This window comes from Hypanus sabinus, chromosome 5, assembly GCF_030144855.1.
Source record: "Hypanus sabinus isolate sHypSab1 chromosome 5, sHypSab1.hap1, whole genome shotgun sequence".
Classification (NCBI taxonomy): domain Eukaryota; kingdom Metazoa; phylum Chordata; class Chondrichthyes; order Myliobatiformes; family Dasyatidae; genus Hypanus; species Hypanus sabinus.
In genome coordinates this window covers 170,672,461-170,687,076 of record NC_082710.1, presented here as the reverse complement: position 1 = coordinate 170,687,076, position 14,616 = coordinate 170,672,461, and the positions used below count along the sequence as shown (strand labels likewise).

Genomic DNA, 14,616 nt, shown 5'->3' with positions numbered 1-14,616 from the left:
TTACCCTGCATTAATTTTATCAGTTTGTGTTGTCTTTATGACAGTTATTTAGTTTATAATATTTTCGCTTAGTAATTCATTTGTTAGTATTTTCTAGTTAGAATTCGAAGTGTTTAAAGTATATTCACTGCCTGTAAAATATATCGGCACGTTATGACGTCACATCCGGTTTCGCCGCGTCTTGTGGGAAAAGACCGGTTTGAGATCGACGCGAGGGTGGGGGCTCACCACAAGGCAGACCTGAGCAGAGGTTGTTTTGCAAGCATGAGAAATCACAGTGAGAGCAACGCTTTTTCACTGTAGCGTTCTCGTTCAGGTGTAAGTGATAACGCCGAATTAAACGCCGAGATAAACCACAGTCAATGAGAACCAGGTCGCAGTAAGATTAACCATTTACTGTTCACTCTTCACATTAACATATGGTTTATCTCGGCGTTTAATTCGGCGTTATCACTTACACCCGAACGAGAACGCTACAGTGAAAAAGCGACATTATCAGGTGTTTCAAGTGCTGCAATGTCATCTCGATCCAGCATCAAGTCGATGCCGCCCAGCGACAAGGGCAGTAGGGCATCAGCAAGTAAGGCCGCCCAGGCAAGAGCAAAGGCAGATGCTGCCCATGTGCGGGTGGACTACGCCAAGCGACTAGCAAAATTGAAAATGGAAGCGACCGCCAAAGAAGCCGAAATCCAGAAGGAAAGGGCTGCAAGAGAACCCGAAATCCAGAAGGAAATGGCAAGGATGTCGACAAAGTTGCAAGTGCTGCAGCTCGAAGGAGAAGAAGAAGCTGCCAAGGCGGAAGCAGAGTACATAGAAGAAGCTGAAGGAATGCATGATCTGGCCGAAGTAAGATCTATTTCAGAAAGGACCAGATTGGAATGCACAATCGACTATGTCTGATCTCAAATAGACAGGTAGGCTTGTTCTTCCCCTCCATACATATTCGATAACATCCCAAGCCATGAGGAACCTCAGGGAGGCACGACTGCATCACATCCATACGAGGAAGACAATTTATCCTCGCAACTCCGTGATGAAGTTGAGAATGAAAGAACCGACAACGCTCCTTCACCCCCACAACAGGACGGTGGGGAGGGAGAGGCTCACTATAGGACAACAGTTGTCAGCACGAACTGTACAGGAGTTTGCGGTCAAGGTCAGTCAAGCCGTTCTTGTTCCAAGATCTGCCTCACTAAGGTGTACCCTAAGGAAGCACAACAAGACGTTAGCAAGCGTAAAGTAACTGACGAGACGCTAGGTCATTTAGTTTTCATTCAAACCGAGCATGGTAATAAACTTGCTCAATCAGCTCAAGATGCCATTTCCTTAAAAACAAAGGACACCAAGGTCTTCAGAGATGAAGCAAAGAATGGGGTCGCCCCATTGCCTTTCAGAGAACCACGCCAGCGCTCACCAAATAACAAAGAGCAGGCAGTCAAGCGGTTCACGTCTTTACGAAAAACCCGGAAAAAGAAACCTGAGATGCAGCAATGCACCCGAGGTACTGTGCACCCTAATGGCAGAGGTCACAGCCATTATAAACGCACGGCCATTCCTACCTGTGTCTTCTAACCCAGAAAACCCCTTCATACTTTCACCAACAACGCTCCTTACGCAGAAGGCAGGAGCTCCCCCTCCACAAGGAGAGACAAGGATTTGTACACAAAGCAATGGAGACAAGTCCAAGCTCTGGCAAATCGATTCTGGTCTCGCTGGAGACAGGAATATCTACCTTTGTTGCAACACAGACAAAAGTGGACAGAACCCCGTAGGAATCTTCAAGTTGGAGACTTAGTCCTGCTCAGGGACAAGCAAATCGCCCGCAACAGCTGGCCAATGGCCAGAATCACTGCTACATACCTAGTGGGGATGGACATGTCAGGAAGGTCGAGTTGAAGACCACCGACCAAGGCGATGTGAAAATTTACCAAAGGCCAGTTACAGAAGTTATTCTACTTCTACCTAATGACTGATTAAGAGACTAAGTTTTGTACTCTGTTCATTGTGACCTTACGAAGGTCAGGCAGGGAGTGTGTTGTCTTTATGACAGTTATTTAGTTTATAATATTTTTGCTTAGTAATTTATTTGTTAGTATTTTCTAGTTAGAATTAGAAGTGTTTAAAGTATATTAATTGCCTGTAAAATATATCGGCATGTGATGACGTCACATCCGGTTTCGCCGCATCTTGTGGGAAAAGACCGGTTTGAGATCGACGCAAGGGTGGGGGCTCACCACAAGGCAGACCCGAGCAGAAGTTGTTTTGCAAGCATTAGAAATCACAGTGAGAGCAACGCTTTTTCACTGTAGCGTTCTCGTTCGGGTGTAAGTGATAACGCCGAATTAGACGCCGAGATAAACCATATGTTAATGTGAAGAGTGAACAGTAAATGGTTAATCTTACTGCAACCTGGTTCTCATTGACTGTGGTTTTTGTATGTCTACAAAAAAATGTGATTTGTATTATGGTCCAATTTTAACCCATATGCTACAAGTGTTTAGAGCAGTAGAAAAATTCCTAAAATTAAAAAGTGTATGGGTGCAAGTCATCTCCATTATGGAACAAAAATCACTTTCTATCTCGGGGGAAACCATTCACTAACAGAATTTGGGAGGATAAAGGTATTGCTACTCTTCAAATTGCTAATGGGGCAAGTACTATCCCTTAGCTTTCAAGAACTGATATCTCGATACAATATTGATAAACAATATTTTCTCTTTTCTTCTCCTTTAGAGTACGATCAGCTTGTAAAGCCTATGGCGTTCCCTGGGGGTCAGATTTAAAGGACCATCACGTTTTAAGTTGGATACAGGTTGCGCCAGGGCAGATAGTATCATGTATCTATGATAAATTAAACTCCCAGAATTATATGCCCACATCAGGAATGAAAGCCTGGGATAAGGACATACCTGAATTGGGACAAGACTTAGACTGGGATGTGATTTGGGATAATGCTGCCGGTGCTTCGAAAAACCCAAATCATCGGTATATACACTTGACATTTTGTCATAGAGCATATTTAACACCGAGAATTAGACATCAAATGGGATTGGTTCCTGACCCATATTGCTCATTTTGCCTCCACAGAACCATTGGCTCTTTTATACATGTTGTATGGGAATGCACTGGGGTTTTTGGTTTGTGGGGGAAGGTTATCAGTACTCTTACAGAACTAATGGGGGTACAATTACCAATGGACCCCACTGTACATCTTCTAAATGTACACCTTTCCCTTACAGAAAAACATGCAGTGTCTGGCTGGCAGGCCTAACTGCAGCTAAGAAGATCATAGTCCAGCGTTGGAAACCTCCCCATGATATTTCATATACTCAGTCTTCGGAGCTTTTTGGACATTTCCTACTTGGAACTTTCATCAGCAAGAGTAACTGATGCATGACCAAACTCAATCTTAATGTGGACAAATTTGATATCTAACTTAAAAGATCTTTTGTTAAAATAAGAATGCTTTGTAAGTTGGTTCAGTTGGTGGGTGGAAGGGAGGGGGTAGAGGGGCAATGGTGAAGGTTGAGGGGTGGCTGGGTTAGACAGTCAAAATGTAATTGGCAATTTGTTGTATTAAATGTAATTTGTTGATGTTTCAATAAAAAATTAGTAAAAAAAAAAGGCCTGAAGATGCTGAAATCTGAGGTAAAAACTGGAAATGCTGGAAACACTCAGCAGGTCAGGTAGCATCTGTCACAAGGTGGGGACAAGGGTGCTGGGAGAGGACCCACACGCAGGACTCAAACACGTCTTTCTTAGGTTCAATAAAATCGCGATTATTACTCGCTGCACAAAAAATCGGGAAATCAAGGAGGACAAAGTGGAACACGAACCTCGGACTAGTGGACATGGGACTTGGATCGCCGCGGACCTGGGACTTGGAAACAGGGAACTGGGATTGCTGCGGCCATGACTTGGACAGTGGGAACATGGATCGTCGTGGCCATGACTGGGACCCTGAGGACTGGGACCGCCATGGCCCTTGGAGACTGGGACCCTGGGGACTGGGACCACCACGGCCCTTGGAGACTGGGACCCTGGGGACTGGGACCACCACGGCCCTTGGAGACTGGGATCCATGGATCGCCGCGGACCCTGGACTAGGAGACTAGGACCTTGATTCACCGCAGCCAGAAACGTGAACACCAAAACACAGGACAGGAACATTGAGCCAGGACTCCTCCTTCAGATCAGGCATCGAGCCAGGACTCTTCAAGTAGACAGACACGGACCAGCGCATGAACATCGAGCCAAGACTCCGCCTTCCACTCAGGCACCGAACCGGGACTCTTCGAGGGGTAGACACGGACCAGCGCATGAACATCGAGCCAAGACTCCGCCTTCCACTCAGGCACCGAACCGGGACTCTTCGAGGGGTGGACACGGACAATGGGCATGAACGTCGAGTCAGGACTCCACCCTCATCTCACCCCTGACAGATTTTCCTTACCCGGTTCCCACTCTGGCGAAGGAAAGCGAATCGCTGGCACTCCAATGGGGGCTGGATAACTATGGCTTGTGATAGCAACGGCGACTTGCTAAGGCTTCTTAACACTCTCACCCCGAATGGCTAAAGCCAGGGGCTTATAAGCTGCCGATTCGGGTCGAGAGTAGATCACCTTAATTGCCAAGCTCAAGGGACACGTGAAACGGAATTATTATTATAACGCAACCTAACTAAATTTAGAGGGGAACCGATCCGGACCATGACAGCATCTGCAGGAAGTGAAACAGAGTTAATGCTTGAAGTGGAAGATCTTTCCTCAGAACTGGGTAAAAAAAAGTTGTTTACAAGATTCTTCTTTTCTTTGCTTCCCTGCTCTGAGGATGGGTCGCTGACCTAATCATTTAACTGCTTCTCTCTCCGCAGTGCGTGACTGACCTCATGAGTGTATCCATCATTTTCCTGCCGTGACCAAATTCTGTTTGGGTGGTGGGTGTGATTCGCACTGACAAGGAGATACTTGATGGTTGACTTACCTCTCACTGTGAGATACGTCCCTGCCCCATACATTTCCCATTCCATTCCCTTCAACTTGCAGAAGTACATCCCAGAATCACTCGGCCGCCCGTACTTCAGTCGCAGGGAAACGTCTGTGCTGTTAGTGGAGGGATCACCCCCTTGAGGTTTCAGGATGCGGTCCCTGTACTCTGCTCTTTCATTGGTCACTTCTGTTCCATTTCGGGCACCCTTGACCCAGTGGTTCGACCATACCCTATTCGTGACATTGTGTCTGCATGGAATAACAACCGTCTCCCCTTCTGTGGCAACAATGCTTGACTTGTCCTGAATGACCACAAACTTCTCAGCACCAATGCCTGAAAGCAGGGAGCAAACTTTAAAATGGGTAAACTGGTTTATTATGGTCACATGTACTGAAATACATTTTGTCTGTCATCCATACGGATCATTTCATCACATCGATTCAATGAGTTAGTGCGAAGGAGGAACAATAGCAGAATGGGGAATAAAGTGTTACAGTTACAGAGAAAGTGCGGATCGGAGCCTGGAAAAGGCGGAACAAAGGAGAATCAGAGCATAGTTCATTGAAAGCGGCGTACAGGTAGTGAAGCAGATGATCTTCAGTCGGAGCTTTGCGGATCGGAGTCGAGGCTTTATCTTTCATTTGTACAAGTCGTTGGTGAGGCTGCACGTGGAATATTTTGTAGAGAATTAGCCATCCTATTAAAGATATTACTAATTAGAAAGCGTGCAGAAAAAAATCACGTGGATGCCGTCTGAATTTGGGGGTCTGAGTTGCAAGGAGTTTTTTTTGCATAGACCATGACCTTATTCTCTGGAAAGTAGGAGATGGAGGGGGTGACCTGATGTAACACAACAAGGGGATAGATAGTCTGAAAACACTAGTTTTCCACGGGGTGGGGGGGTTGCTAAAAACAAGAGGACGTAAGAGAGTTTTAACATGGACGTTAGGACAATTTCTTCACGCAAGTTGTGTTACGTGTCTGAAATGAGCTGACAGAAATGGTGGTTACGGTGAATACATTACTAACATTTTAAAGCCTCCCAGGTAAGTACATGAATAGGGGAGTTGTAGGGGGCAGTGTGACAAACGCTGGGCAACACGGTCGGCACGGACGAGTTGGACCGAATGGCCTGTTTTCGTGCTCTGAGTCTACAATCACTGAGACAAAAATTGTACACAATATTCCAGGTGCGGCCTCACAATCTATAACAAAACTTCCCAACTCCCACGGTCAAGGAGATTCTGCACAAGCGGGAAATCCAGAGTGACACACCCGAAGCGCTGGGCCAACTCAGTAGGTCAGGCAGCAGTTGTGGAGGGGAATAAGCAGTCGACGTTTCGGTTGAGACGCTTCATCAGGATTGGAACGGACGGAGGGAGAAGCGCGAAGTCGGCGTGCTCAGTGTTCGACCAGGAATTCAGGGTCCCCCTTTCCCCCGTTCGCTGGTCAGGGGGTCGGTGTCGGAAGCCTGGAGACTAGAAGCCCGGACTTTGTTCTTGGAGTTGGAGGACTGTCCGTGTGTGCGCGTGGGAGAGGGAAGAGGCTTGTTTTGTTGTGTTCGGTGTTGTTCTGTCAACATTGTGGACATTAACGTTGGCGCCGGAATGTGTGGCGACACTCGCGGGCTGCCCACAGTGTATCCGTAGGTGTGTTGGATGTTAACGCAAATGAAACGGACGAACCTTCCCGCTTTTCCCGCGCTGCCCATTGCCCTCTCCCCCAAGCTGTAGCCGTAAAGGAACAGAAAGTTACTCACTGGAGGAGACGGTCAGGAGCCACAGAATGGCGCCCACCTCCATCGCTTCTCCACTAAAGCAGAGGAGGTACTTCAGTGTTCCCTCCTTCTCCCTTCCGACAGCCGAGCCTCCTCGTGCCACCTGTTGGAAAATTCGGAGAGATTAAGTACTGTCCGCTGGATTTTTCCAGTTCAATTCCGAATAATTGGAACGAGTTGGATAAACCACTTTACAAAGTGGACTTTGGTTTACAAGGCGATTAGAAACTGGGGAAACCGTGACAGTAAACGCTTCATTGACTTTAGGGTGGTTCGGCGATGAGCCATGGCCATTTCGTGGTGATGTCGCCCGTCTGGACTGGCGGATTCTGATCTCGGAGTTGCACGTTCTTGCGCGGCGCAGAATCGGGCCATTCAGCTCTTGCCGATCACCGACACCACTTCGGTGCTGACTGGGATACACATTTTCCATATCTTCACTTCCACTCCTCCTGTAATTCGCACGCACACTTGATCCAATCCACAACCAGCAGGGACGTGGGATGAAACCGGAGCACCCGGGGTGTGGGGAGCCCACATGCCTGGTGCACCCGCGGGGAAACAGGCGGAATGTGCAAACTCCACCCGTACAAACTGTACCAAAGATCGGGGTCGAACCCGTGGTCGCAGGAGCTGCGAGAAAACTGCGCTAACACTTGCGGCAAAGGTTCCGCAGATCAAACTGAAATGGTTAACGTTAGTTTACGAAACTGTCGTTATGCCAGTTAATGTAAATTATTTCGCATTTGACTCCAATCCCCACATCAAAGTGTCACTTTAACGGAGGAGGTTAAATGATTGGTACAAATCAGTTGGTGAACGGGCTGTGCGGGGAGGGGTGGCACTCTGCTAAAGGGGCTTGAGTCCATTTTGGGGCAGCTAACTTACCTTTGGGTTCCACCGGATGCTCAGCTCTCAACCGTGTCTCCAAGCGCCTGTTTGCATGTGACAGCGGGCACTCCCCGGTACACCGCCATGACAGGCAGGCTAAACCAGGTGAAGGAAGCCGGCGGACCTCATACCCGGGTGAGGTAGGGACGTGCCTGTCCTGATATGCGAAGGCAACTAATGGAAATCTAGGGAGTGGGCATCAGGGTTAATGTTGATCTGATCCGCCGGACTGGAAGGCGGTTCTGCAATAGTACGTGGAGAGCAAAGGGCATGAGTAGGCACTGAAGAAATTAGAGTCACCCACGACAACCAAGTTTGTGACGACTACTCGTACCACTAGACCCGGACTTCCGAGGTCGAGAGTGTGGAGCTGTCACCCTGCAATGGCTTTTCCACTTTAAAAACTTTCCCGCACGGGTCTTCTGTCATTGTTGGCTCGCCGGACAACAACCAACAAACAAATCAGGTCGTTCACACCTCTTGACCTAATAGAGAAAACAATTAAGATAGTATTTTGTCGATTTTGGAAATCTGAAATAAAAATAGAAAGTGCTTAATAAACTCAGCAGGTCGGGCACCATCTGCGGAGAGAGAAACGATTAATAATATCAGAGCGAGATGTTTCTCCAGAAGGATATCAGAACTGTAAGCATTAACCTTGTTTCCCATTTCATGGACTCCCATATTTCCTGTTTTGTTTTAGGAATTAGGGAAGGTTCCACAATTCGATGCTGTCCACAATCCGTAAGGGAATGGAAATTACATAAATTTTATATAATCGAAAACAGATTCTTCCTGGATCCCTCCCGGAAGATCTAATAATTAATAACGGTGTAATTCCAATTCTACCTTTGTTCTTTATCAGGTAAATTATCCGAAAGCCCACATACGTCCGAGATGATTACTCCCTGCGGATAAATCCGGCTTGCCTACAGATGTCAACTAACTTTGCACTAGATCTTTACCCCGCTCTCACACTTGCCTATCTCACAGCGTCCGGTTTCCGGCCGCGTGTGAAAATAGATGCTCAGTGTACGGCAGCTGCGGTAGCGGTGTGAAGAACTGATGCAGACAAACAGCCCGCTTCATGTTCAGCGCACCGCGCCACAGAGCTCAGAAATCAGCAAGTGAACTGGTTCTTTTTATTACCGCAGAGGACGATGAGGCAGTTGCAGTTCGAAATTACGGTGTGGATGGTAGTCAGCACAGGAAGGATTTAGTAAAATAGCTGTGTGCACACGCGCACACACACACACACACACACACACACACACACACACACACACACACACACACACACACACACACACACACACACACACACACACACACACACACACACACACACCGAGAAGGTGCTGTGGAGGCTCGCCTGATTTTTCCTGGAATAGAAAGTTTTTAATTATGTCCCTCCCCCCCCAACCCCCCCCCCCCAATTTAGGATTATAGGAAGGATGAGGAGAGGGTGCAAAATGGATTTACCTGTATTGTGGCTGGATTAGAGGGCTTCATATGGTTTATGTTATATTATGAGGACAGAGTAGACAAGTCGAGGGTGTACGATAGGAAATGCACTAAATTATCAAAGGCATTGCTAGGGTCGGTATTAATATACTTCACAAAGGCAGAGGTGTCTTATACAGTACCAGAGAGAATGGGTTTAAGGAGAGGAGTAAGAGAGGATCTGAGTGAGATTTTTTTTTGCCTCAGGGGATGCTTGGAATCTGGGATACATGCCTTTTGGGGGTGGCGGAGGCATAAACTCGCTGCATTGAAGAAGCATTTGGATGAGCATGAACTATCAAGGGGAGAAGATTACAGATCACGTGCTGGAAATTGGACTGATTCCAGAAGGCTACTTGGCGGCTAGTGTAGATATGATGGGACAAAGGAGCTATGTGCTGTGGGTCACAATCATGCACACAGTCCAACACACAAACATACACACTCATACACAAACATACAGACATACAAACACACACTCATACCCAAATACACATACATACACATAAACATACACACTCACACATATAAACATACGCACACACATGCACACAGCCAGTCACAACAGAAGCATACTCAATACACACACACACACACACACACACACACACACACACACACACACACACACACACACATTTTGCTGTTGGAAAGAATTCACATGGAGTCCGCTGTTTACCTAAAGAACAAATTTATTTCACTTTGACCAGACGTCAATCGGAGAGTCACTCCTCCTGGGACGAATGCTCCCCGATCCAAAGCTTCTATCGTTCCCACGCTATGTCTGATCTACATATCCCCTACTCTCTCCACCCCGCATGCGCTGTGTATACTTAGAGTGAGGGAAAGCCTTGTGCATTGAGGAGCTTCGGTGCCGCGTGAGGTGCGTGCAGTTCCGTCTTTAACTTAAATATACAATGGTAAGGTCTTGCCCCGGAGTTTATGGGATAGTTGCAAAACCAGTAACCGTGGGTTTATTATAGGAGGTATCGGCACCATTAAAGCACATTCAGGCGGATAAATACCCTGTTCCTGATCAAATGCATTCTTGGGATCTCATGTGAAGCCGGGGACGAAATTGCAGAGGCACTTGCAAAGATTCTTGGACCCTCTTTACCTACAGGAGTTCCAGCCGACTGGAGAATAGCTAATGTTCATTCATAGGGGCAGCAAAGACAAAAGATTAAAGATTAGTTTTACCTATCACATGTAAAGCGTCGCTTGCGTCAATTCATATCAGCGAGGATTGTCGCCACGCTTCCGGAGCTAGCTTACTTGCCAATAACTCACTAACCCGAGCAATAACTGCACGTCTTTGGAATGCCGGAGGAAATCGGCGTGCCCGTAGGAAACCCACATGGTTTCCTTATTGACAGCGGCGCCGCACATGAGGCTGCTAAACAAGATAAGAGCCCATGGAATTAATGGAAAGTTACATTTTTGGATAGAGCGTTGGTTGATTGGCAGGAAACAGAGAGTTAAGGGATCCCATTCTGGTTGGCTGCCGGTTACCAGTGGTGTTCCACAGGGGTCCGTGTTGGGGCCGCTTCTTTTTACGTTGTATATCAACGATTTGGATGATGGAATAGACGGCTTTGTGGCTAAGTTTGCTGATAATACAAAGGTAGGTGGAGGGACCGGTAGTGCTGAGGAAACAGAGAGTCTGCAGAGAGACTTGGATAGATTGGGAGAATGGGCAAAGAAGTGACAAATGAATTACAATGTCGGAATGTGTACAGTCATGCACTTTGGCAGAAGAAATAAACGGGTAGACTATTATTTAAATGGGGAGAGAATTCAAAGTTCTGAGATGCAACAGGACTTGTGAGTCCTCGTGCAGGATACCCTTAAGGTTAATGAGAGGTTAATCCGGGAATGAGGGGGTTAACATATTCGGAACGTTTGACCGCTCTTGGACTGTACTCCTTGGAGTTTAGAAGAATGAGAGGACCTCATAGAAACATTTAGAATGTTGAAAGGCATGGACAGAGTGGATGTGGCAAAGTTGTTTCCCATGGTGGGGGAGTCTAGTACGAGAGGACATGACTTGAGGATTGTAGGGCGCCCATTCAGAACAGAGATGCGAAAAATTTTTTTAGCCAGAGGGTGGTGAATCTATGGAATTTGTTGCCACGGGCAGCAGTGGAGGCCAAGTGATTGGGTGTATTTAAGACAGAGTTTGATAGGTATCTGAGTAGTCAGGGCATCAAAGGTTGTGGAGAGAAGGCGGGGGAATGCGACTAAAGGGGAGATTGGATCAGCTCATGATGAAGTGGCGGAGCAGACTCGATGGGCCGAATGGCCGACTTCTGCTCCTTTGTCTTATGGAATTGAATTCCGATCTAACAGCCTATCATTACATTACTCTGCCAGGTGAGTCTGACATCAGTGATGATAAAATACTGGAATTAAATCTGAGGGACGGGATCTACCAGCATTTAGGTAGACAGGACTGATTAGCTTTATGTGTGGGAAATAACATCTCACAACTCTATTAGAAAGTTTGAAAGAGGTAACCAAGAGGACTGGTGAGGGCAAAGTGGTGGATGTGGTCTATATGAAGTTTAGCAAGACCTTTGACACAGTCCCCTGTGGAAGGCTTGGGATCCCGGGTGAGAGAGCTAAGTGGATTCATCATTAATTGGCAGCAGAAGCTAATGGTGGAAGGTTGTTTTTCAGACTGGAGGTCTGTGATTAGTGATGTACCACAGGGATTGGTGCGCCCATTGTTGTTCATCTTTTATATCAGCAATTCGGTTGAGAATGGTTAGTTTGCAGTTGGTACCATAGACAGTGCAGAAGGTTATGAAGAACTACAGGGGCTGACTAAGTAGGAAAATTATATTGGCAAATAGCGTTGAATTCAATTTTGTGTGCTGTTTTGCATTTTAACCAAGGTCGAACTTTCACAGTTAGTAACCGCTCATGGGAAGTGCTGTAGAGCAGAGACCGAGGAATACAAACACATAGCTCCCAGAAAGTAACGTCACTGGTAGACAAGGAAGTGAAGAAGGTATTTGGCACTCAGAATCAGAGTTGGAATGTCATCTTGCAGTTGTACAAGACAATGATGATGCCGTACCTCTTTTGGTCACATCCTGCTCTAGGATAAGCTATCTGGTGGCGGGGAGGAGGTACATCTGACATTCACCCTGAGCAAGGTGTAGCACCTGCATAGCACCACCACCGTCCCCTGAATCAGGGTCATGTGAAGCCTTGGGAGCAGGTGGTGGATGGTCATATGGGCAGCTGGTACATATCACAAATCCTGGCAATGCACCCACTGATGCCAGGCAAGAAATCTCTGAAGACACTGGGGTCACTCATTTTATGATGTAGAGTAGATGGCTTTGTTGGTTATAAATTGAATTTTAACAAGAGTGAACTATTTCCATTAAATACGCAAGTTCCAATTTATAAACATTTACCATATAAAATTGTTACAGATTATTTTACTTACCTAGGTATTAAAATTACTAAAAAACATAAAGATCTATTTAAGAATCATGAGTGCATAGATGGGGTGAATGCCAACAGTCTTTCTTCCCACGGAAAGGGAAGCAAAATCCAGAGGGCATAGATTCAAAGTGAGAGGGCAATAGGAAAAATATGGAATGAGCTGTTAAAGGAAATGACTGAGGCAAGTACAATAGCAAAATTTAAAAGACCCCAGGATGGGTGCAGGGATTGGAATGTGTTAGAGGCATATGGCCCAAACTGGGCAAACACAGAGCCATGGAACCATAGAACATTACAGCACAGAAACAGGCCTTTTGGCCTTTCTTGGCTGTGTCGAACCATTTTTCTGCCTAGTCCCACTGACCTGCACCTGGCCCATATCCCTCCATACACCTTTCATCCATGCACCTGTCCAAGTTTTTCTTAAATGTTAAAAGTGAGCCCGCATTTACCACTTCATCTGGCAGCTAATTCCACACTCCCACCGCTCTCTGTGTGAAGAAGCCCCCCCTAATGTTCCCTTTAAACTTTTCCCCCCTTCACTCTTCACCCATGTCCTCTTTTTTTCCTCCCCTAGCCTCAGCGGAAAAAGCCTGCTTGCATTCACTCTATCTATACCCATCATAATTTTATACACCTCTATCAAATCACCCCTCATTCTCCTATGCTCCAGGGAATAAAGTCCTGATCTATTCAACCTTTCTCTGTAACTCAGTTTCTCAAGTCCCGGCAACATCCTCGTAAACCTTCTCTGCACTCTTTCAACCTTATTAATATCCTTCCAGTAATTCGGTGACCAAAACTGTACACAATACTCCAAATTCGGCCTCACCAATGCCTTATACAACCTCACCATAACATTCCAACTCTTATACTCAATACTTTGATTTATAAAGGCCAATGTACCAAAAGCTCTCTTTACTACCCTATCTACCTGTGACGCCACTTTTAGGGAATTTTATATCTGTATTCCTAGATCCCTCTGTTCTACTCCACTCCTTAGTTTCCTACCATTTACCTTGTATGTTCCACCTTGGGTTTTCCTTCCAAAGTGCAATACCTCACATTTGTCTGTTTTAAACTCCATCTACCATTTTTCAGCTCATTTTTCCAGCTGGTCCAGATCCCTCTGCAAGCTTTGAAAACCTTCACCACTGTCCACTACACCTCCAATCTTTGTATCATCAGCAAATCTGCTGATCGAATGATTAGTTTAGATAAACATTTTGGTCGGTATAGACCAGGTGGCTGAAGGGCCTGATTATTTGTTCCTGATTATTTGTGACTCGATAACACTATAGTTCACTGTGACCTGCAGCTTGAGGTCCGGGTAGCTTGAAACGGAACCCAGTTGCCCTGGATGGTACCTAACTTGAGACTTCCAGGCGAAAGAAGTTTAGAGAGGAGCAAACAAAAGTGCCTCGCTAATTTTCCACCCTAGAGAGCAATCCCGCTGTCCCCTGCTACACAGGTCCTTCCTGGACTTGGTAACTTTCTCTCCCTCATGTATACACATGCAAATCTCTCTGCTACATGTACACACATACATTCAGATTACCCACAGAACCATCACTTCCTTAACGACTCTCTCTCTCTCTCTCTCTCTCTCTCTCTCTCTCTCTCTCTCTCTCTCTCTCCCCTTACACACATTTATAAAAATAACTCGTATTCATAGACACACGCACACACATTCGCTCTTTACTCTCCCTGTTTAGGATCTCAGTCTGTCTCTCTTTAACAAACTCTCTCTCTTGCTCAAAGATAAATACATAAATCTTGCAGAATGTTCACACAGACAGGCTTCGTACGTGGTGCTATTAACATAGATATATTCACGCTGCCAAAAATACCTGCCGCTTTGTTTTAGTGTCTGCTGAGCCACTCGCGCGATATAAAGCCTTGCAGGTGAGCCACAGGGAAGCGAGTCACAGAGATAGTCACGGATGCGCGCGCGCCCCAAATATTCCCCAGATTTATAAGCACAGAGAGAGATTTTA

General features: G+C 46.3%; 1 protein-coding gene across 1 annotated transcript in view; it reads right to left on the bottom strand.

Moving 5' to 3' along the window:
• LOC132393824 (uncharacterized) overlaps positions 1-7,779 on the bottom strand; it is a 51,964-nt gene extending 44,185 nt beyond the window's left edge. The window contains exons 1-3 of the mRNA XM_059969214.1: positions 7,655-7,779; positions 6,749-6,869; positions 4,984-5,322 (exon numbers count right to left, since the gene is read on the bottom strand). Coding sequence (XP_059825197.1) covers positions 4,984-5,322; positions 6,749-6,791 — 382 coding nt within the window. The 5' untranslated portion in view covers positions 6,792-6,869; positions 7,655-7,779. The remainder of the gene's footprint in view (positions 1-4,983; positions 5,323-6,748; positions 6,870-7,654) is intronic.
• Positions 7,780-14,616: the final 6,837 nt, after the last annotated feature.